This window comes from Grampus griseus (genome assembly GCF_964374135.1).
Source record: "Grampus griseus genome assembly, chromosome: 7".
In the NCBI taxonomy this organism is placed as follows: domain Eukaryota; kingdom Metazoa; phylum Chordata; class Mammalia; order Artiodactyla; family Delphinidae; genus Grampus; species Grampus griseus.
Window position 1 is genome coordinate 32639688 of NC_139001.1, and position 24316 is coordinate 32664003.

The 24316-nt window shown below is 35.8% G+C and overlaps 1 protein-coding gene across 3 annotated transcripts in view; it reads right to left on the reverse strand.

The window, feature by feature from the left end:
- Positions 1-491: 491 nt before the first annotated feature.
- CARF (calcium responsive transcription factor) overlaps positions 492-24316 on the reverse strand; it is a 52497-nt gene continuing 28672 nt past the window's right edge. For 2 of the 3 annotated variants that reach the window (XR_014297028.1, XR_014297029.1), the window contains 6 exons: positions 23071-23201; positions 22314-22683; positions 20098-20275; positions 17539-17567; positions 1630-1735; positions 492-519 (listed from right to left, as the gene is read on the reverse strand). Coding sequence is in view for 1 of the 3 variants with exons in the window: in XM_082658936.1 (XP_082515062.1) it covers positions 20157-20275; positions 22314-22683; positions 23071-23201 (620 nt within the window). In the remaining 2 variants the exon portion in view is untranslated. Of the gene's footprint in view, positions 520-1629; positions 1736-17538; positions 17568-20012; positions 20276-22313; positions 22684-23070; positions 23202-24316 lie in introns of those variants that run through there. The other variant, XM_082658936.1, reaches the window with a different exon arrangement.

The following is a 24316-nucleotide window of genomic DNA, read 5'->3' on the forward strand; positions in this document are numbered from 1 at the left end:
GGACAAAATAAAACAAGAGTAAGTAAAGTTCTGATAAGATTTTCATAAATGACCTTGAGACAGTTTTTCCAAAGGATGCCAGTCTGAAGAGAAACCTTCTGAACATACAAAACTTACTCCCATCTTCATCCCTATGAACTTCCTCTTATAGACGCACAATGAAGAAACGACGAGGACAAACAGTAGTATTGTTAGTAATAATGCAGATTTCTACCCAAAATAAGAGTTTTTCAAACTGATCAATCAATGGATTTTTTAAAAGAGTTTCTAATTCCTAGATATTACTCTCAAACTAAACAAACTAAACTTAGCATTTGCATTTGGAGTGTCTGATTAAAAAAAAATAAGAAATCAGAACTCAAACCCAATATGAACTTACCTCACCGTCGTCATTGGACAGACCCTGTGCAGGAGGCTTAAAGGGCCTCAGTAAAACATGCTGTTTCCAAGTTGACCAGATTTTGATGAGACCTCCAAGACAGTCAAATATTGGCTCCTTTAAAATACCTCCAAAATAACCTGTTGATAAAGCAAAACTGAGTTTTTTGCTTACTGCAGTAAGGGAGAATACTGTCTTGATAGACTTAGCAGTGTCTCACAGGGAAGTCAGAGGTACAATATTTATGAGTTTTGCGGATCTGGTTTAAGATGCATTTCAAAGCAGAGGATCTGAGCGGGATTAGACAAAGGTTTTACATAGTATTTTTTTATTGGACAAAGGGAGGTAAGAGTTTAGAAGTATTTCACAGTCTTCTGCCTTTCTAGACTAATCTGCTAGTCCCTACACAACCTGAATTGTTCACCCACCTGGAAATTCTTTGATTTAAAATGGTTTTTCTTTTTTTACAATTGATAGTATCAATACTTATCACACCACTTTACAATTCATTGATTGCATTAACTGTCTGCCACTACACTGTGAGTCCCTGTAGGACTAAGATTAGGTTTTGTTAATCTTTCTTACAGCCAGCAGGTAACACAGTGTCTGGTTCTCAATAAATACTCAGTCACTGTTGCCCAGGAGTGGAGAAAAACACACAAACATGCTGAGGTTATTATGAACGTAACCTCAGATGAATCCTTAATCAAGTAGGGCTATTAATAATATTCTTGCCTAGTCTAATTACTCTCCTACTAGCTTTTCTCAACTCCCTAACACACTTCCCCCCCACACCAATCTCCACACTCCCCTAAGGCCCTTGCTTCTTTTTTCACTGAGAAAACTGAATTAATCAGAAGATAATTTCCAGATTTTCACTTGTACCCACCTACTAGCATCTTTACCCATGTAGTCTGTCTTGTCATCCATCCATGTAAGAGGTACCCATGCTTCTTCAGGCAGAGCAAGCACGTCCCATTCTTGCAGTTCTCTCTTACTGCACTACTCTTCATGTATCTGCATGACTAACTCTCCTACTCCCTAATTTGCTTACATATACCTTCTTAATGAGGCCACTCAGATTGCCCTATTTAAAATGGAAATTCTCTCCACACTGAATCCTATATTTCCCTTTCTCTGTTCCATTTTCGTTCCGTATTATTTATCAACCTAACATATAAGTACTTCATACACATATAATAATACATATAAGTACATACAATATACTTAATATGTTTATATATACTTACTTATTATGTTTATTAGTTATTGTCTATCGCCCCCTACTGGAAAGTAAGCTCCAAAAGGCAGGAAACGTGTTTTGCTGAACGTCCATCTTTAAGATTTTAGAGGGTTCTTACAGAACAGAAATGTAAAAAACACAAGAGTTTCTAAAAGCAATTACAAATGCAATAGTCACAGCCAGAAAATTGTTATACAATTTTACTATGGTATCCAGTAAATTATCTTACCACCTGCATTTGATCACCATATATATTTTCAGAAATCTGTGAAGCTTAATTTTTTTCATCCAGATTTTAGGAAAGCTTTTTGATTCAACAGTCTACTTTAATATATCATTTAAATAAGACTTTTAAACACACGCTAAGCAAAATGTAAAATTCTCAGCCTGGCCCTGTAGAATTATTACCATTTAACCTGTCTTATCTTTTTAATCTTTTCCCAGCTTCTTTCCTTCCCTGGATCCTAAAGTTCTCACCAAAATGAACTTACTAGCACCCCCAAATGTGCATACTTGCTCCTTGAATTTTATATATCTGCAGTTTAATCTCATGTCCATATCCTGTCATGAAAGATTCAACCTAAAGATCCTACCATGAAAAGATCACTTGCTTTTCTGGACTGTGTAGCAAAAGTAACGTGGAGTAGTATTGGTCAGACTTTGTTAATAATATGAGCTTTATCACTTAATAGTTTATGTAACAACCTCAGGCAAGTTACAGAATTTCTGAATTTCAGCTCTCGCATTTGTGGGAGACACCATTAGTGGCCTAAATGATATTCAATGAATTCTTTCTCTCTTATTAAAACACAATCTTGGGGCTTCCCTGGTGGCGCAGTGGTTGAGAGTCCGCCTGCCGATGCAGGGGACACGGGTTCGTGCCCCGGTCCGGGAAGATCCCACATGCCGCAGAGCGGCTGGGCCTGTGAGCCACGGCCGCTGAGGCTGCACGTCCGGAGCCTGTGCTCCGCAACGGGAGAGGCCACAACACTGAGAGGCCCGCGTACCACTGAGAGGCCCGCGTACCACAAAAAAAACAAAAAAAACAAAAAAAACACAATCTTTCTTGGGGTGGTAATGTACCCTTTAAAAAGAGCTGCAGTAAAAGAAAAATAAAATAAAAAATAAAAAGAGATACATTTCCTAGCATCCTTGTAACTAGGGTGATTATACAACACTTCTAAACAGTAAGTTAAAAGTAGAAGTTACTGTTGGATCTTCTGAGAAAGACCTTTGGCTTACTCATCTAGCTCAGACCTTTTGCCTATTCTATTCTTCCTGCCTGGTCTCTGATCAATGCTGGAGGTGGAGCAACCACCTCTGGCCAGTCTGGAAGACTGCCTTTGGACTTAGTTTCACAGAAAAAAAGAAAAACTCTTTATTTGGTTAAGCCAACATAATCATGTCTCTATTGTGACCAGTCAAAGGTGCTCCCTAACAGGACTTCCCTGGTGGTGCAGTGGTTAAGAATCTGCCTGCCAGTGCAAGGGACACGGATTCGATCCCTGGTCCAGGGAGATCCCACATGCCGCGGAGCAACTAAGCCCGTGCACCACAACTACTAAGCCTGCACTCTACAGCCCACGAGCCACAACTACTGAGCCCGCGTGCCGCAACTACTGAAGCCCACGCATCTAGAGCCCATGCTCCGCAACAAGAGAAGCCACTGCAATGAGAAGCCCACGCATTGCAACGAAGAGTAGCCCCCGCTCACTGGAACCAGAGAAAGCCCACACGCAGCAATGAAGACCCAACACAGCCAAAAATTCATTAATTAAACAAACAAAAAAGATGCTCCCTAACAGATACACCATCTTGAAAGTTAAGGATAATGCTTATGTTTCAGGATTTTAAAGCTCATTATTAATAAAGTTAATTATAAAAATTAACATATATTCAGAAGCACGTATCAGATTGTCTTTAAGATCTTAACATGGGTTAACTCACTAAATCCTCATAACAATTCAGTTAGGTAGCTACTACTACTATACCCTCAGATTAAAAAAATGAAAAACTGGGCTTCCCTGGTGGCACAGTGGTTGAGAGTCCGCCTGCCGATGCAGGGGGCGCGGGTTCGTGCCCTGGTCCGGGAAGATCCCACACGCCGTGGAGCGGCTAGGCCCGTGAGCCATGGCTGCTGAGCCTGCGCGTCCGGAGATTGTGCTCCTCAATGGGAGAGGCCACAACATTGAGAGACCCACGTACCGAAAAAAAAAAAAAAAGAAAAACTGAAAGTCTAGTAATCTGTCCAGCTAATAAAGAGGAAGTAGGATTCAAATCCTAGTGTATGCTCCTAACCACAAGTCCAAGCTATAATAAAAAAAAAAACACTTACTTTATGCCAGGCAAAATGCCAAGTGCTTTAACCAAAAAATATAAAGCACTAAGTCCAATGTCCAGTGCTCATTAAAATGTCAGTTCTTTTCCTTGTAAGTAATGTCTTCTTCCTCAGAATTCTTATATAATTTTATCTATATTCCTATTATCAATTTTACCATTTTCTATATTGTATAAAGTTAAATATCTCATGTAATAGACATTTAGTTCCTTTGAGGCAAACTTTTAAGTCATTCATTTTGGTATCCTAGATGGCACCTAACTCTGTCAGTGATGGTACACACAAGGTTGAGAGTCATTATGACTGGAGGAGCCATGACAGTGGGGACTGGAAACTATACCATCAAAGGTGTTGCTACACAAACAGGCTGTTCTTGGGAATTACTTTAGACCAATAATATACCCTAAGTCCCACAATAACATACATGTTTGTCTCACCCAATTTGTGATACCCTTTTCTGTCTCATAACCTATCCTTGCACTTCTCTTACATTCTCCTACTTCATCTTCCAACTTTATTGCTCCTGCAGAAACCCAAATGTGACATTATGTTGGAACTGCCTAGAGAACTTCCACATCTACTCAAAATGGAAAAAAAGTAACCAGATTTACCCTCCTGCTTGAAACAACTACAAAACTGGATAACTTCCCTGGTGGTGCAGTGGTTAGGAATCCGCCTGCCAATGCAGGGGACACGGGTTCGAGCCCTGGTCCAGGAATATCCCACATGCTGGGACACAACTAAGCCCGTGTGCCACACAACTACTGAGCCTACACTCTAGAGCCCGCGAGCCACATCTACTGAGCCTGCATGCCACAACTACTGAAGCCTGCACGCCTACAGCCCATGCTCCACAACAAGAGAAGCAACCACAATGAGAAGCCCCCGCACCACAACAGGAGTAGCCCCCACTCACCACAACTAGAGAAATCCTCCGTGCAACAAAGACCCAAAACAGCAAAAATTAAAAATAAATAAATATATTAATTAAAAATAAAACTGGATAAAATATATGAAACAATGATTCTCAAAACATTGGACATCGTGCAACAGAGGACAGAGATCCCTGAGAGATGGAAAACAAATGAGTTGAAGCTTATGTTACCCCAGATTACCACCTGAAGAGAGTTTTCAGGCTGCAGCACCTGGAAATGTAACGTAGGCCGAGCCTCTCTGGGTAGAGGAGATGGAATCTGATATTAAGGAAGACCAAAGCAGCCAGAGTTTGTAGGATCAAGTACTGGAGAAGAGAGAGCTACACAGATTTGTGAAAATGACTATACTACCCAAAGCAATCTACAAATTCAATACAATCCCTATCAAACTACCAATGGCATTTTTCACAGAACTAGAACAAAAAATTTCATGTTTGTATGGAAACACAAAAGACCCTGAATAGCCAAAGCAATCATGAGAAAGAAAAACTAAGCTAGAGGAATCAGATTCCCTGACTTCAGACTATACTACAAAGTTACAGCAATCAAGACAGTATGGTACTGGCACAAAAACAGAAATATAGATCAATGGAACTGGATAGAAAGCCCAGAGATAGGGCTTCCCTGGTGGCGCAGTGGTTGAGAGTCCACCTGCCGATGCAGGGCACAAGGGTTCGTGCCCCAGTCTGGGAGGATCCCACATGCCATGGAGCGACTGGGCCCGTGAGCCATGGCCGCTGAGCCTGCGTGTCCGGAGCCTGTGCTCCGCAACAGGAGAGGCCACAACAGTGAGAGGCCCGCGTACCGCAAAAAAAAAAAAAGTTACCAGGAATGCAAAGAAGCAGGAAAATATATAAAAATAATGAGAAGAAAAATCAGTCAATTGAAACTGCTTCAAAAAAAAAAAAAAAGAATTAGTTTACAAAGATATTAAAATAGTTCTGTAGCTTCATTCCATATATTAACCTAGAGGAAAGATGCAAAATATCAAATAGAGACATGGAAGATACAAAAAATTCCCATGTTAAATTTTTAAATATGAAAAATAGAGAGATCTCTGGACAAGATGGTGGAGTAGAAGGACCTGAGCTGACCCCCTTTCACGAAAACACCAAAATCACAACTAACTGCTGAAGAATCATTAACAAAAAAGGACTGGAACCTACCAAAAAAACCCTTCTACTTCCAAAGACAAAGAAGAAGCCACAATAAGACTTCCTTAGGCTCTAGTGCTGGGACACCTCAGGCCAAACAACCAAGAGGGTGGGACACAGCCCCACCCATTAGCAGACAGGCTACTTAAAGTCTTCCTGAGTCCATAGCTGCCTCTAAACACACCCCTTGACACAGCCCTGCCCACTAGAGGGACAAGACTCAGCTCCACCCACCAGTGGGCAGGCACCAGTACCTCCCACCAGGAAGCCTGCACAAGCCTCTTGGACCAGCCTCACCCACCAAGGGGCAGATACCAGAAGCAAGAGGAACTACAATCCTGCAGCCTGTGGGAATGCAAACACAGAAAATTAGACAAAATGAGAGCACAGGAGGATGTTTCAGATGAAGGAACAAAATAAAACCCCAGAAGAGTAACTAAGTAAAAATAGGCCATCTACCTGAAAAAGAATTCAGAGTAATGATAATAAAGATGATCCAAGATCTCGGAAAAAGAACAGAGGCACAGACCAAGAGGATACAAGAAATGTTTAACAAAGAGCTAAAAGATTTAAAGAACAAAGTTGAACAAATAAAATAACTGAAATGAAAAATACACTAGAAGGACTCAACAGCAGAATAAATGAGGCAGAAAAATGGATAAGTGAGCTGGAAGACAGAATGGTGGAATTCATTGCCACAGAACAAAATAAAGAAAAAAGAATAAAAAGAAATGAGGACAGTTTAAGAGACCTCTGGGACAATGCTAAGCAAACCTACATTCCCATTATAGGGGTCCCAGAACGATGAGAGAGAAAGAATGAGCCTGAGAAAATATTTGAGGAGATAATAGCTGAAAACTACCCTAACATGGGAAAGGAATAGTCACCCAAGTCCAGGAAGCACAGAGAGTCCCATATAGGATACAACCAAGGAGGAACACACCAAGACACACAGTAACCAAATTGACAAAAATTAAAGGCAAAGAGAAAATACTAAAAGCAACAGGGAAAAGCAACAAATACCAGGGAATCCCCATAAGGTTATTAGCTGATTTTTCAGCAGAAACTTTGCAGCCCAGAGGGGAGTGGCACAATATTAAAGTGCTGAAACGGAGAAACCTACAACCAAGAATACTCTTGCCAGCAAGGCTCTCATTCAGATTTGATGGAGAAATCAAACCCTTTACAAACAAGCAAAAGCTAAGAGAATTCAGCACCACCAAACCAGCTTTATAACAAATGCTAACGGAACTTCTCTGGGTGGAAAAGGCCACAACTAGAAACAAGAAAATTATGAATGGGAAAGCTCACCAGTAAAGGCAAACATACAGTAAAGGTAGGAGATCATCCACACACAAATATGATATCAAAACAAGCAATCGTGAAAACAGGGGAGTACAAATGCAGGATATTGGAAATGCATTTGAAATTAAGAGACCAGCAACTTAAAACAATCTTGTGTGTGTGTGTGTGTGTGTGTGTGTGTGTGTGTGTGTGTGTATATATATGTTACATATTGATTTGCTATATCAAAACCTCATGGTAACTGCAAACCAAAAATCTACAATGGATATACACACAAAAAAGAAGAGATATAGATATACAAACACAACACTAAATATAGTCATCAAATCACAAGAGAAGAGAATAAAAGAGGAAAGGAAGAAAAAGACCTACAAAAACAAATCCTAAGCAATTAACAAAATGGCAACAAGAACATATATATTGGTAATTACCTTAAATGTAAATGGATTCAGTGCTCTAATCAAAAGACACACACTGGATGAATGGCTACAAAAACAAAACCCATATATACGCTGTCTACAAGAGACACACTTCAGATCTAAAGACACATACAGACTGAAAATGAGGGGACGGAAAAATGTATTCCACGCAAATGGAAATCAAAAGAAAGCTGAAGTAGCAATACTCATATCAGACAAAATAGACTTTAAAATAAAGACTGTTACAAGAGACAAAGAAGGACACTACATAATGATCAAGAGATCAATCCAAGAAAAAGATGTAACAATTGTAAATATATATGCTCCCAACATAGGAGCACCTCAATATATAAGGCAATGCTAACATCCTGAAAAGGAGATATCAACAGTAACATAATAATAGTGAGGGACTTAAAAACCCCACTTAACATCAATGGACAGATCATCCAGACTGAAAATCAACAAGGAAACACAGGTCATAAATAACACATTAGATCTGATGGACTTAATTGATATATATAGAGCATTCCATCTGAAAGCAGCAAAATACACATTCTTTTCAAGTGCATATGGAACATTCTACAGGATAGTTCACAGGCTGGGCCATAAAGCAAGCCTCAATAAATTTAAGGAAATTAAAATCATATCAAGCATCTTTTCCACTACAATACTATGACATTAGACATCAACTATAAGAAAAGAAATGTAAAAAACCACAAACACAGTATGCTATTAAACAACCAAAAGATACTGAAGAAATCAAAGAGGAAATCAAAAAATACCTAGAGACAAATGAAGGTGAAAACATGATGTTCTAAAACTTACGGGATGCAGCAAAAGCATTTCTAAGAGAGAAAATTTCTGGCAATACAATCTTACCTCAGGAAATAAGAAAAATCCCAAATAAACAACCTAAACTTACACCTCAAACAATTAGAGAAAGAAGAACAAACAAAACCCAAAGTTATCAAAAGGAAAGAAATCATAAAGACCAGAGTATAGGGGCTTCCCTGGTGGCTCAATGGTGAAAAGCTGAAAGCGTTTCCTCCAAGATCAGGAATAAGACAAGGATATCCACTCTCGCCACTTTTATTCAACATAGTTTTGGAAGTCCTAGCCATGGCAATCAGAGAAGACAAAGAAATAAAAAGGAATCCAAATTGGAAAAGAAGAAGTAAAACTGTCACGGTTGCAGGTGACATGATACTATACATAGAAAATCCTAAGGATGCCACCAGAAAACTAGTAGAGCTCATCAATGAATTCGGTAGAGTTGCAGGATACAAAATAAATACACAGAAATCTCTTGCATTTCTATACACTAACAATGAAAGATCAGAAAGAGAAATTAAGGAAGCAATCCCATTTCCATCACATCAAAAAGAATAAAATACCTAGGGATGAACCTACCTAAGGAGGCAAAAGACCTGTACTCCAAAAACTATAAGACGCTGATGAAAGAAATTGAAGATGACACAAACAGATGGAAAGATATAGCATGTTCTTGGCTTAAAAGAATCAGTATTGTTAAAATGACTATACTACACAAAGTAATATACAGATTCAATGCAATTTTTATCAAACTACCAAAGGCATTTTTTGCAGAGAATGAACGTCTTAAAATTTGTATGGAAACACAAAAGACCCCAAACAGCCAAAGCAATCTTGAGAAAGAAAAACAGAGCTAGAGGAATCAGGTTCCCTGACTTCAGACTATACTATAAATCTACAGTAATCAAAACAGTATGGTACTGGCACAAAAACAGACTTAGAGATCAATGGAACAGGATAGAAAGCCCAGAAATAAACCTACGCACATATGGTCAATTAATCTACAACAAAGGAGGCAAGAATATACAATAGAGAAAAGACAGTCTCTTCAATAATTGATGCTGAGAAAACTGGACAGCTACATGTAAAAGAATGAAATTAGAACATTCTCTAACACCATAAAATCAATTCAAAATGGACTAAAGATGTAAATGTAAGACTGGATACTATAAAACTCTTAGAGGAAAACACTGGCAGAACATCCTTTGACATAAATTGCAGCAATATCTTTTTGGACTCATCTCCTAGAGTAATGAAAATAAAACAGAAACTAATAAATGTCACCTAATTAAACTTAAAAGCTTTTGCACAACAAAGGAAACCATAAACAAAACAAAAAGACAACAAAAAGAATGGGAGAAAATAGTTGCAAACAATGCAACTGACAAGGGATTAATCTCCAAAATATACAAACAGCTCATGCAGCTCAATACCAAAAAAACATAACAACCCAATCAAAAAATTGGCATAAGGGGGCTTCCCTGGTGGCACAGTGGTTGAGAGTCCGCCTGCCGATGCAGGGGACACGGGTTCGTGCCCCGGCCCGGGAAGATCCCACATGCTGCGGAGCGGCTGGGCCCATGAGCCATGGCCGCTGAGCATGCGCATCTGGAGCCTGTGCTCTGCAACGGGAGAGGCCACAACAGTGAGAGGCCCGCATACCACAAAAAAAAAAAAAAAAGGGCAGAAGGTCTAAATAGACATTTCTCCATAAAAGACATACAGATGGCCAAGAGGCACATGAAAAGATGCTCAACATCACTAATTATTAGAAAAATGCAAATCAAAACTACAACGAGAGGTGTGAGTACATCCTCACACCAGTCAGAATGGCCATCATCAAAAAGTCTATAAACAAAAAATGCTGGAGAGGGTGTGGAGAAAAAGGAACCCTCCTACACTGTTGGTGGGAATGTAAATCAGTACAGACACTATGGAGAACAGTATGGAGGTTCCTTAAGAAACTAAAAATAGAGCTACCATATGATCCAGCAATCCCACTCCTGGGCATATATCTGGAGAAAACCATAATTCAAAAAGATACACGCACCCCAATGTTCTTTGCAGCACTATTTACAATAGCTAAGGCATGAATGTAACCTAAATGTCCATCTACAGATAAATGGATAAAGAAGATGTGGTATATATATACAATGGAACATTACTCAGCCATAAAAAAAGAATGAAATAATGTCATTTGCAGCAACATGGATGGATCTAGAGATTATCATACTAAGTGAAGTAAGTCACACAGAGAATCTAAAAAATGAATTTAAATTGAATCTAAAAAAATGATAGAAATGAACTTATTTACAAAACAGAAACAAACTCACAGACTTAGAAAACAAACTTATGGTTACCAAAGGGGAAAGGTGGGGTGGGGGGATAAATTAGGAAGTTGAGATTAACATATACACACTACAATATATAAAATAATCAACAAGAACCTATTGTATAGCACTCAATTAGCACTCAATACTCTGTAACAACCTATATAGGAAACAGAATCTTTGAAAGAACAGATATATGTATAACTAAATCACTTTGCTATACACCTGAAACTAATACAACATTGTAAATCAATCATACTCTAATATAAAATAAAAATTTTAAAAAAAGCAAACTACAATGTCTTTGTTGAGAAATACACTGGGTCATTAATTACCAAGTTTTACTAAAAATCAGCCAATAACTCAATTAATAATTTGGCATTAAACAGATTAGACATTTCAGAAGATCAGTGAATTTGAAGACAGAGCAAAATGAAATATACAACATGAACACAGAAAAAAAGAATGAAAAAAATTAAAATGAGATATGGGATAACATCAAGCAGACATATATATATGTATATATATATATTTGGAATATATATATTTTTGGAATCCAATATATATATATTTGGAATCCCTGATAGAGTATAATGAAGGAAGACAAAGTTTTTTAAGGAAAAAAATGGTTGAATAATTTTCCAATTTGATTAAAACTATAGATCCAAGAAGATCAAGAAACCTAAATACAAGAAATGTAGGGGCTTTCCTGGTGATGCAGTGGTTGAGAATCTGCTTGCTAATGCAGGGGACACGGGTTCGAGCCCCGGTCTGGGAGGATTCCCACATGCCACAGAGCAACTAGGCCCGTGAGCCACAACTACTGAGCCTGCGCGTCTGGAGCCTGTGCTCCGCAACAAGAGAGGCCGCGATAGTGAGAGGCCCACGCACCACGATGAAGAGTGGCCCCCACTTGCCACAACTAGAGAAAGCCCTTGCACAGAAACAAAGACCCAACACAGCAAAAATAAATAAATTAATAAACTTCTACCCCCAACATCTTAAAAAAAAAAAAGAAATGTAAAGGAAACTACATCAAGGAATATCATAATGAAGTTGCTGAAAAACAGTGATAAAAAGAAAATATTAAAATCAGCCAAAGAAAAGAAAGACATATATTAAAGAACAAAGATTAAAATGATAGCAGATTTCTCATTGGAAACACAGTGGAGCAGCAATTGTAAAATAAAGGAAAAAACTATTAACTTGGAATTCTTTATCCAGGGAAAATATCATTCAAAAATGAAGGCAAAATAAAGACTTTTTCAGACTGATAAGTCTGAAAAATTCATAAGCAACAGATCTACCAGAAAAAAATGTTAAAGGAAGTTCCATTTAAAGGAATGTTAAAGGAAGTAAAAGGAAAAATGACTCCAGATGGAAACATGGATCTACACAAGGGAATGAAAAACAATGAAAATAATAATTATGTGGGTAATATAAAGATTTTTAATTATTTAAATCTCTTTATAAGATAACTGATTATTTAAGGTGTAAATGATAACAGTATACTGTGGGGTTGATAAGGTATATGGAAATAAATGTATGACAACAATAGCACAAAGGTGAGAAGGGAAAAAATGGAAGTATACTATTTTAAGAGTCTTACACTTATGTGAAATGGTGGAATAGTACTTGAAGTTACACGGTGATAGTTTAAGATGTACAGTATAAGCACTAAAGCAATCATTCAAATAATGAGAGTTACTGCTAATAAGTCAATAAAAGAGGTAAAACTGAATCATAAAAAGTTCAATTGCACAAAAAGAAGGCATAAAAAAAAGAAAAAAGGAACAAAGTATAGATGGGACAAATAGAAAACAAATAGCAAGATGGAAGACTTAAACCCAACCATATCAATAACAACATTAAATGTAACTGAAACCCAACAATATATAGAACAGGATAAGGCATCCTGATGAATGAGTACAATCTATTCCGGGAATGCAAGGATGCAAGGCTGTTTTGCCCTTTGAAATTCAAAGTCTCTCACCATATTGAGAAACCTAAAAAAGGAAAACCAAATAACCATCTCAATATATCCAGAAAAAGCACTCGATAAAATCAAAATCCGTTCTTAATAAAAACTCTCAGCAAGCTAAGAACATAAGGAATCTCACTCAATTTGATAAAGGACTTATGCAAAAATTATGGTTAACATCACACTTAAAGGTGAAAGATCAGAAACAAAGCAAGGATGTCCACTCTAGTCACTTCCAATTAAAATTGTACTTTAGGTTCTAGCCAGTGTAATAGTTAAGAAAAAGAAATAAAAGGCATCCAGCTTGGAAAGGAAGATATAAAACAGCATGACTGTCTATGTAGAAAATCTGATAGAATCTACCAAAGAGCTATTAGAACTAATATATGAGTTTAGTAAGGTTGCAACATATAAGGTCCATATAAAAAATCGACTGTATTTCTATATACTAATGCAAAAATCAGATGTTGAAATTAAAAGTAATACTATTTATAACATCTTAGTGATAAATCTGACAAAAGACATGAGACTTCTACACTGAAAACTCTAATACATTGCAGAGAAAAATTAGAGTCAATATTAAAATTTCGATTACCCCCAAATTGACCTATATATTCTACATAATTCCATCAGATTTTTTGCTTTTTAAGAAATTGACAAGGTGATTCTAAAATTCACATGAAAAACAAAGGACTTTAGAATAGCCAAAACAAAGTTGAAAAAGAAGAATAAGATTCAAGGACTTACACTACCTGACTTCAAGACTTATTAAAAAGCTACAGTAACCAAGACAGTGTATAAAGCTACAGTAACCAAGACAGTGTGATATTCAGTATCAAGATAGAACAGAGTTGTTCAATCCCAGTACTACTCACATTTTAGGCCAGATAATTTTTCATTGTGGGAGCTGTCCTATGTACTCTACGATGCTGAGCAGCATTTCTGGCTTCTATCTACCAGAAACCAGTGGTATCTCCCCTGTTCCGACAACTAAAATTGTCTCTAAACTTTGTCAAATGTACCCTGGAGGCAAAATTGCCCCAGTTGAGACCACTGAGATAGACGACAGATCAATGGACGAGAACAGAATCCAGAAACTGACCCACACATATGTGATGAATGGATTTTTCATCAATGGTATAAATTCAATTCAATGGAGAAAGTATAAATTCTTTCAAAAAATGATGCTGGAACAAACAGATATTCATATGCCAAAAACAGTCAATCTATGCCTTGCCCTACGTATACAAAAATTAATTCAAAATGGATCATGGATCTAAATGTAAACCTAAAGTTATAAAACTTGCAGAAGAAAACAAGAAAACCTTGGGCTAGGCAAAGATCTCTTTGATACAACATGAAAATATCATCCTTAAAGAAAAAAAAGATAAATTAGATGTTATCAAAATTAAGAACTTCTGTCCTTTGAAAGATTCTGTTATGAGAGTGAAAAGATAAGCTACAGATCAGGTGAAAATATTTGTAAATCACATTTCTAATACTGGACTTGTATCTAGAATATACTTTTAAAACCTCTATAATGAGAAAACAACAAATTTAAAAATAGGTGAAAGATTCAAACACTTAAAGAAGAAATACAGATGGCAAATGAAACATGAAAAGATGCTCAACAATACTGGTTATTAGAGAAATGGAAATTGAAACCACAATGAGCTACTACTACACACCTATTATAATACCTAAAATTTAAAAGCCTGTCCAGGGCTTCCCTGGTGGCGCAGTGGTTGAGAGTCCGCCTGCCAATGCAGAGAACACAGGTTCGTGCCCCGGTCCAGGAAGATCCCACATGCCACGGAGCGGCTAGGCCCGTGAGCCATGGCCGATGGGCCTGCGCATCCGGAGCCTGTGCTCCGCAACGGGAGAGGCCACAACAGTGAGAGGCCCGCGTACCGCAAAAAATAAAAAGATAAAAATAAAAAAATAAAAGTCTGTCCATACCAAGTGTTGCCTATTAATATAGAGCACCTGGAACTCTCATACACTGCTGATTGGAATGTAAAATGGTACAATCACTTTGGAAAATCATTTCAGAGTTTCTTAAAAAGTTAAATTTATACCTACCATATGACCCAACCATTCTACTCCTATATTTACCCAAGGGAAATGAAAGCATATGTCCATACAAAGATTTACACAAATGTTCATAGCAGCTTTATTTGTAATAGCCAAGAAACGTAAACAACCCAATGCCCATCAACAGCTGAATGGATAAACAAATTATGGTATATTCATACAATGGAATACTACTCAACAGTAAAAAGGAATGAACTATTCATACATCTTGTGACACAGATGAATCTCAGAATAACTATGCTGAGTGACAGAAGTCAGATTTTAAAAAGGCTCATACTATACAATTTCATTTTTATAAAATTGTAGACATAATAAATTGACCTCTAGTGACAGAAAGCAATTCAGTAGTTGTTTAGGGATGGTGGGGTAAGGGTGGAGGCAGGAAGAAGTGGGAATGGATTACAAAGGGGCACCAGGAATCTTCTGGGGGTGATAGATATGTTCCTTATTTGACTGTGGTGATGGTTCCATAGACATATACATACATCAAAACTTACCAAATTGTATACTATAAATATGTGCAGTTTATTTTATGTCAATTATATACTTAAATAGAGATATTTAAAAATTAAAACTCTGCTGGTATCTAACTCCCATTCTCTCCTCTGGTTTTAGAATTCTTTTGATAATTGAGATATAATTGACATATAACATTTAAGGTGTACAATGTGTTAACTCGATAATTTATATATTGCGATATGATTACCACTGTAGCTTTAGCTAACACCTCTATCATGTCACATAATTATTATTTCTTTTTTGTAGTGAGAACAATTAAGATCTAGTCTCTGAGCAACTTTGATGTTTATAATACAGTATTGTTGACTATAATCACCATGCAGTACATCAGATCTCCAGGAATTATGTATCTACTAGTTGCAGGTTTGTACCATTAAGCAACATCTCCCCTGCACTCTTACACCCATATCACATTCTCAAAGGTTTTCCATATTAATCATACAGTTTATTTTTCTCATGAATCAATTTAGGGTTCATTAACAAATGTGATTTTTTAAAAATTCTGAGTTAATTCCTTAAGTTTTTAGAATTCAGTCGGCAATGGATGTTATATTATTCAGCAACAGAATTCATAGCTAACATGTATGTGGCAAAAGTATACTAGGCTTTGCCATTACCATTATGTTAAATGAGTAGAATTACAGATATTTAGATAAAAATAATACACTATTTAAGATGTCTAAAGCCTAATCAGTTGATGGGGAAGAGACGATGCAGTCCCCCTCTGGAGAGAGAGTAAGATATTCTATGGTCCTGAAAAATAGGTAGAGTGGAATAAAGGAAAAAAAAAGCAAAGAGGGAAAAAATTAATGATTTTGTGACTTTCAAAAGTATGTGACTTTTTAAATCACATACTCCTGTCACTACTCCAAAAATATAAAACTGTACTTGAAGATGTTATAATGCCAAAATATGGGGGGAAAAAAGAATTACTTACACCCTATTAAACACATTGTTTTAAAATGTTGATAGTTGGCTGAGTTGAGAGCACTGAATGCATATATATCCCCAAACATAATGATAACAGGAGTTACTGGTAGTTATGCTTAAAAACATTCAGGTTCCAAATTGAACATAAATCTCTAGCCAAAATTCTCAGGTACTAATGTGTTTATTCAGCATCTTCAAGATGAACAAAATTACCACTATGCTCAGGAAAAGTATAAAAAGGAAACTAACAAGCTTAAGAAAAAAGTAACAGTATTTTTTAATGAAAAAAATTACATTATAACAAGGACAGTAAACATTAAGTTACTATATATATATATATACACACACACACATATACACACATTTTTTAATTTTTTAAAAAACCTGGTACAAAATTAAACTGCATCTTTCTCATATTCACATGATTAAGTATGTATTTTGACAGGATATAAAGATGAAACACAAGCTGGTAGGCCTCAAGATTAGAAACTCTAATGCAGGACCATATCACCAAGACTATTTTCTATCAGTTTTGTGACTTTTAGAAAACATTTACCTTGTATAAGACATAAAGGCTTTTTCTTTTAAGTATGTTAACTGCTTACACAGAAAATCAATATTGAGGGAAGGACCCACCATGCCTGTGTTTATCTATAATTCACTGTAGTATATATAATGTTCACTTGGAGGCTTAGTTATAATGATAACTACAATAAAGAAAGAAGCTCAGCTGTAATTATGAATTCTAACTGCTTGTTTTGAACATCCAACTTTCTACTACAGATATTACACCTTGTAATACATGACACAAAAGACCATATGTCAAACTTTGCTGCAGAGCTGTTAGGAGAATGCCAAATACAGATACTGAAAACTTTATGCGCTGTATTTAATACCCTGTGCATTTTAAAATTAACTGAATATTTAAAAAACGTAAACATACTTTTAAAAAAGCAACGCTAAGCACCTTTAAAATACAATACCAATATACTGTGACTGAACATGCATTTGGAAGACAAATTAATTTTTAAAAATTAATTTAGAAACCATTTTTAAAGAGCTACTCATTAAAATACTTACATGAAAATATTGATAGTTCCAGTTCCTACCTAAAAACCAAAAGAGTATACAATTAGGGATTTAAACCTTCACGCTCTTTTTTTTTCTTTTTGTTTGTGGGGAAGATTCACTGCAACTTTCTGTCCTCGTAAAAAAAGTATCAGAAGAGACATTCACATAGAATTAAGTGAGAAATGTTTTTAAACTATGTTTTGTGCTTGACCAAGTGCTAAAGTCTGGATCCTCTGACAGCTCTCATCCTCCTAGGTAACTGACTAGAGTTTGTATCTTAACAAGCATTTCTCCTTAGCAACATCAAAAAGGAATGTCTCCAAAGGAATATAGTTCAATAAACTATAATAAACTATCGTCATTAATGAAAGGTAAAGATCTATTATTTAAAATCTTGAAAAATGTTTCCATAAAAACTAGAAATAACAAACGAAATGAATATTACCCACAATGCAACACTAAACTATAAATTAATTGGGACTTATACCCTTTAAGTACACACAGACTAAGAGAAAACTGGGCTTGAGGTAAGTAAGAGTTGTGGGGGTTTTTTTGCTGTACGCGGGCCTCTCTCACTGTTGTGGCCTCTCCCGTTGCGGAGCACAGGCTCCAGACACGCAGGCTCAGCGGCCATGGCTCACGGGCCCAGCCGCCCCGCGGCATGTGGGATCTTCCCGGACCAGGGCACGAACCCGTGTCCCCTGCATCGGCAGGTGGACTCTCAACCACTGCGCCACCAGGGAAGCCCAAAAGTTGTGTTTAACTTAGCATAACATAGATTTGGCAGCCTGCCTCTATAAATGCTGACATCAAGTATTTTCAATTCTTAGGAAAAATAAAAGCAATTCTTATTAAAAAATTATATATGTAACTGAATATTAACTTTGCATTAAATATAGGTATAAATAACTTTTATGTTAAATAGGGTATAAATATAAAGAGCAAGGAATTTTATAATTCCATCTGCTTCTAACATAACAGTGCTTTATACTTAGATACATGTTGTGTACCTGAAACAATTAAAGTGAATTAAGAATGGGAGATTGAACTTAGAAAAGCCAAAAAGACTCATATTTATATGAAGTATTAAGGTTAAATTTCATATTCTGCATGCTTTGAATATTAAACATTAATATCCATTGGAAATGCTTATTACTTTTAAATAAAAATTTAAATATACCCACAAATGATCTCTGGGGGAAAAAAAGGCTTTAGGTTGATTTCTTGACAGCTATAATTGACATTTCCAGTTCGCCAGCCTTATAGAAACAAGTAGCTTATAACGAATATACTGATTAGTACTTATTCAGTATTTGAAGTAAATATACTTACAAAAAGACTCATATTCATGTAAAGTATTAAGGCTGAATTTCATATTATATTCTGTATGCTTTGAATATTAAACATTAAAATCCATTTGAAATTCTTATTTTTAAATAAAAATTTAAATAAACCCACACATGGTCTCTACAGGGAAAAAAAGCCTTTAGGTGATTTCTTGACAGTTATAATTGACATTTCTAGGTTACCAACCTTCTGGAAAAGAGAAGCTTATAATGAATATACTGATTAGTACTTGTTCAGTATTTGAAGTAAATATGCTTATTTAACAAGCAAATATAACACACCAGTTGTTTTAAAGTTTTAAATATGAACTAAAGTTTCAACTACAAATCTTTACCTTTAAATACTATAAATTTTAATACCATCAATTCATTAAGAACTCTGGCACAGAAAAATAAATACAACTCAAATTCTTTTCTAACCAGAGCTGAATCTTCAATACAAAATAGGGGGAAAAAAAAAAGAGAAAAATCTTCTGCTGATATCAAAAAGTTCCCCTAATTATCTGTTAACACCAGGGAATTCTATTATTCTTTCTGAATTCTCTCAATTTCTACATTTTTCAACCCATAAGTAGTATTTTAACTACAATACTGTATAAATTCATGCAAAAAACATTTATTTCTCTTGCTTATCTGATTCAAGTTAAAACTCTCAGTACTTACCAAGACACTGTAAATTTCTACTAGATGACCATTGGTATACTACTGGTTTGTAGTTTTAAGTATAAAAATTAGAATGGAAGAAGCTAAAATGCAACCACATAGTTTTCACAGATGTGAATGTTGGGCTTCATGTTATGATGTAAAATCTGTTGTTTTTCTTTCCAAATGAGACAGACCTCAGATATTCTCTCGTCTGCCAATTTAAAAATTTTCTTCACAACTTTAAAGAGGGAATAACTCTTTCAGAACTCAAAAAAATTCACCACACACACACACACAAACTCACATACTTTTTTTGTTGTTCTTTTTTAAGAACCAAAATTAATATCTAATTTCCAGAGGATGAATTAGATATGTGGATACGTTCAGATGACCTTTTGAAATACTGGCCTTATCAGATAATCAAAAACCATAAGAATTATACAAAATAAGAGGAATAAAATATCTCTTAAGGTAAAAATAGGGAGTTAGCAACAAATATGTCAGTTTTAAATTAAAGCTGCTCATTAAACCAGTCTTCAGTCCACTTATCACAATGCTGCGCTTTGATAATATTCACCTTCTTTTTTATGACATCAGAAGTCACCAGAGTTGTAAATTCTGAAAAGCTTCAATAATTTATGTAGCAGACAATTTCTTACAGTCCAATTTTTTTTTTGCTTCCATAGATAATGCTGGTTCTTTGGGTTCTTGCTTAACTTGGTTCACAGAAATGGTACCTTCTGGACTTTCTTCAACTTTAAAACCGAACATAAAAGAAAAAATCCTAAGGGTTAATATAATTTATAATACTGGAATCTTTAGAATTATATGAATTTAGAAGCAAGGCAAAAAAAAAAACAACAGTAGTTTGGAAAAAGAATCAAGTAATTTAGAAAATCAGTTGGTGTATTTGAGAACTCAATGCTTCTGACATCTTAACGGTCATTCATATTAAATTCCTTCAGTACGGAAAAAAAAGAGACCAAGAAAACTGCAAAGTTACACTCTTCAAAAGATTCTTTGACCAAAAATCAGTCCATAATTTGATAAAATTATGAGGAATATCTCATATTTAAACTCAACTGTCTTTAAAAATATGTGTGACTAAAAGTCAGGAAGCCTCTCATTATTTGAAAATGATTTTTTTTTTTTACAAACAGCAAACATATACTACAAATCCACTGATGTGTTACCATTCTCATATGGTCTCCATACTCACTCAATGTTGTCTCCCTAAAGAAACCACACTACTTAAATACTTCAGAAAAAATATGCAACATCTTAAATGATAGCTCTGACTTAGCTGCACGAGCTATGTGTTTGCTTATGTGAAACATTTCAGAATGTACTACCATTCTAATTTCAAAGTACTTATGACCAAATTAATGTAAATGTAGCAAACCAGCAACACTACTGTGATCTGGCAGGTGGGATACCTAAGATAAAATCTTTCTCTTTCTCAGGAATATCAGTTTTTCAGTTGCTATGGGGAACCAAGGTCAAGGGGACTATACTTGCTCAGAAAAGTGTGTTGAACACACCTAATGCTTGTCACATACAGGTGTGTTAGAGTTTAGCCTACACCATATCGAGAAAACCAGTAGAGGATGGATTTGAGTGATCCTGAGAATTCATATTTAGGTGAATTAGTCCCTAAAATCATGATCTAACTTGATAGATCACGCAAGTTCAGATCCAAAGAGGGTCTCCTTTAAGGCAATCTGAATTACAGCTCCCAGAAATCCTTGGCACAATGGAGGGACGAGAGATCTTAGAACTGGAAGAAGTTTTGGAGGCAGACAGATCCGGGTTTAAATGCCCTCTCTGTCACTTACTAGATGTGATTTTTTAGGCAATTACTTAACCTCCCAGAGCCTTGGTCTCCTCATCTGTAGAATGGGGACAATACTAGCTATTTCATGGGGTAGTTGTGAGGATTAGTTCATGTATATTCCTTTTCTCTCTCTTCTCCTAAAGTTCCTAAAGACAACTGCCACAGCCCTCTGGAGAAATTTTCTTAAAAGTATGCTTCCTATAAATTTAAAAGCCAATGATTTTTTTCTGGAAGGCACTATCTCACACATGGAGGGAAAAATATATGTTCTAAGGATAATTTCTATGAAGACTTTTGTTCTTCAAAGCAAACTGCAGATCTTTTCCCACAAAAACGCCCAATCCAGAACAATTTGTGTGAAAAGAAATGGCATAGGTCAAGTAGCAGTTAACAGAATTTATTACTATGTTGACTGGGTTCATTCTAAAGTGAAGGCAACAAAGTCTTGGATTAAAACCAAGTCCCCAAGTCTTACTAGTTCTCTTTCAATTTCTATAGAACTCAACATTTAAGTCTATAACTCAAAATCCTCCTTTTAACCTTTACATCTGCCAACTTCATCTCATTTTTCTTTGTGTGTGTGTATCAATTTTTCCATAATAACCTTTACACTAAATAGTTTTCCTTTTAGAGTTTCTCTAATATTTTTTTCATGCATTCAAAAATGACCTTCCTAAAAAAAAAAAAAAAATGACCTTCCTGATTTCACCTCACCACAGATTTTCCATGTAAAACTAGGTAATTAGGGAATGAATAATTTTGATAAAGAAAAACACTAAAATGTTTAAAAGTTATTAAATTCATGGTCACCAAATTTCTTCCCTTTTTCTCCTGGTTTTACTTGATTTATTAATATATTATAAACCCATTGAGTAGAAATGACAGTTTTTTTTCTCTAGTGTAATAGTAATGATAGTCCATAAAGGTTAAAAAAATAAAATCATGTGATTTTAACTTACTAAGAGCTGGGTGGCTGTCTATAATCTGTATTGGAATGGTCTGAACATTTCCCAGCAGAATCCGATGAACATTTCCTTCCAGATTCTCTGTATCCTCAACATCTCCAACTTCCACCAGCTGATCCACTGCAACCAGATTTTGATCGGGTCCTGGAAGGTTACCCATGGTAGAGGAAATACTATTGTTTTGGGTTAGGCATGTATCTGTTTGAAGGCAATGAGTTTGGCCAAGCAGCAGAGAATTATTATTCATTACAGCACTTCCTACTGAATCCAGAAGTCTTGAAGGACTGGAGGAGGGGTGATTATTTACTGATATCAGAGCTGGTGATCCATCAGAAGATGTGAATCTTGGTTGCAACTGCAAACCCTTTTGAACCGAAAAGAGTTACATCAAAATGTTTGAATTTACTATGTATGTTTTTCTTATCAAATATATTACTCTTTTGACACAAAATTGGAATAAAAGCTAAGAGTATAGCTAATAACAAATACTAAGTGAGGACAGAAACAAGAACCAAAGGAAAATTAGTACAACTAATTTTATCGCATGCATAGTCAATTCAAACTTTTCCAAAACATATTGTTTGAATTATCATCTTAAATCAAGAAACAAAGAAGTCAGAAAATTAATGATGAAAACATCTTTGATCATCTTTATAATTCTATAACAATTCTGTTAAATCCCTAAGAAAAGAGGGAAGATTGAGGAAGAACGATAAGGGCCCCAAATTTGGCTATTACACTGGATACTTACCTGTAGTTGTGTGAATATTTTTGGCTGAAATGAAGAAAGTGAGGAGAGCAAGTGCGCTGGCTCTGGAGACAAAGAACCCCTTGTCTGATTTGTTTCCACTTTGCTGGAAATTGCTTCTCCTTGTGAATTTCCTAAATTATATAAAAAATAAACTATTAAAACAAAGTAATTTTTATGGCTTCTAGGATATACTTTATTACAATCCTTACTATCAGAAATGGAATAGGAAATAAGGTCAAAGGTTTGAAACGGACTTTAAGAAGTTATCTAGTCTACTATTTCCAGAACCTGGTAGATCATCAGAATCACTAAACTTTAAAAAATAAGTTCCTAGATTCAACCTCCAGTAATTTTAATTCAGTATATCTAGGAAGGGATGTAAGAAGCTATTTTTTTCCTTAAAAGATTCTATACCTGTAGTTCTAATCTAGTCCATTTTTTTCATGCTATAATGCTGGACCTAAGCTTCTCCAGATGTGGAACACCTATTGAATATCTCAGTTACAAAGACCAAACTTAACTCATCTTTGATAACCCTAGTGCCTAGGACAATGCCTGGCATAAAGCAGGTCTTCAATAATAATAGTACTAAATTTCTTTCAATAACTCATTTTTGAATAAATGAAGAAGAGCAAAAATTTTTCTTTTCTAAATATCTCAATTTTAAAGTAATTGCCCTTTGGGAATTTGAGTCCTTCTCATGTAATTCTTATATGTTAACCCAAATATATTCATCTCTTTAAGGTAATCAAAAACCAATTAAAACCAATCATCAACAACTATTTATTGCTCTCATACTGCATATCGCATCCGTGTAACCGAGTAATTTTAAAAAATGGTCCTGGTGTCAGACAACGATGGATTTAAGTGCTGGCTTTTCTCTGTAGCCTTCAACATTCTATTTAACTCAGTTTCTAAACTTCAGTTTCCTCATGTGTAAAATCAGGATAATAAGAGAATTTTCCTCAAAGGATTAACAGTACTCTCACTTTTCTTGGCTGCTTCATTTCTAACTGTCCCACCTCACTATGCTGCAGTTACCTGCTACTATGATTATACCTGGGACTATTATTCCACATGTAAAATCTCTAATTCAAACATCCCATTCTCTGATCACAACCTCTATTCTTCCAGGGATTTTGCTCAGGTACTCTACTACAATTCTGCTTCAACTTCACGTGAACCTCCAGTTAACTAATTCCTCAGTTTTCTTCAGATCCATCACTGTCTTCCTTAATAAAATTCT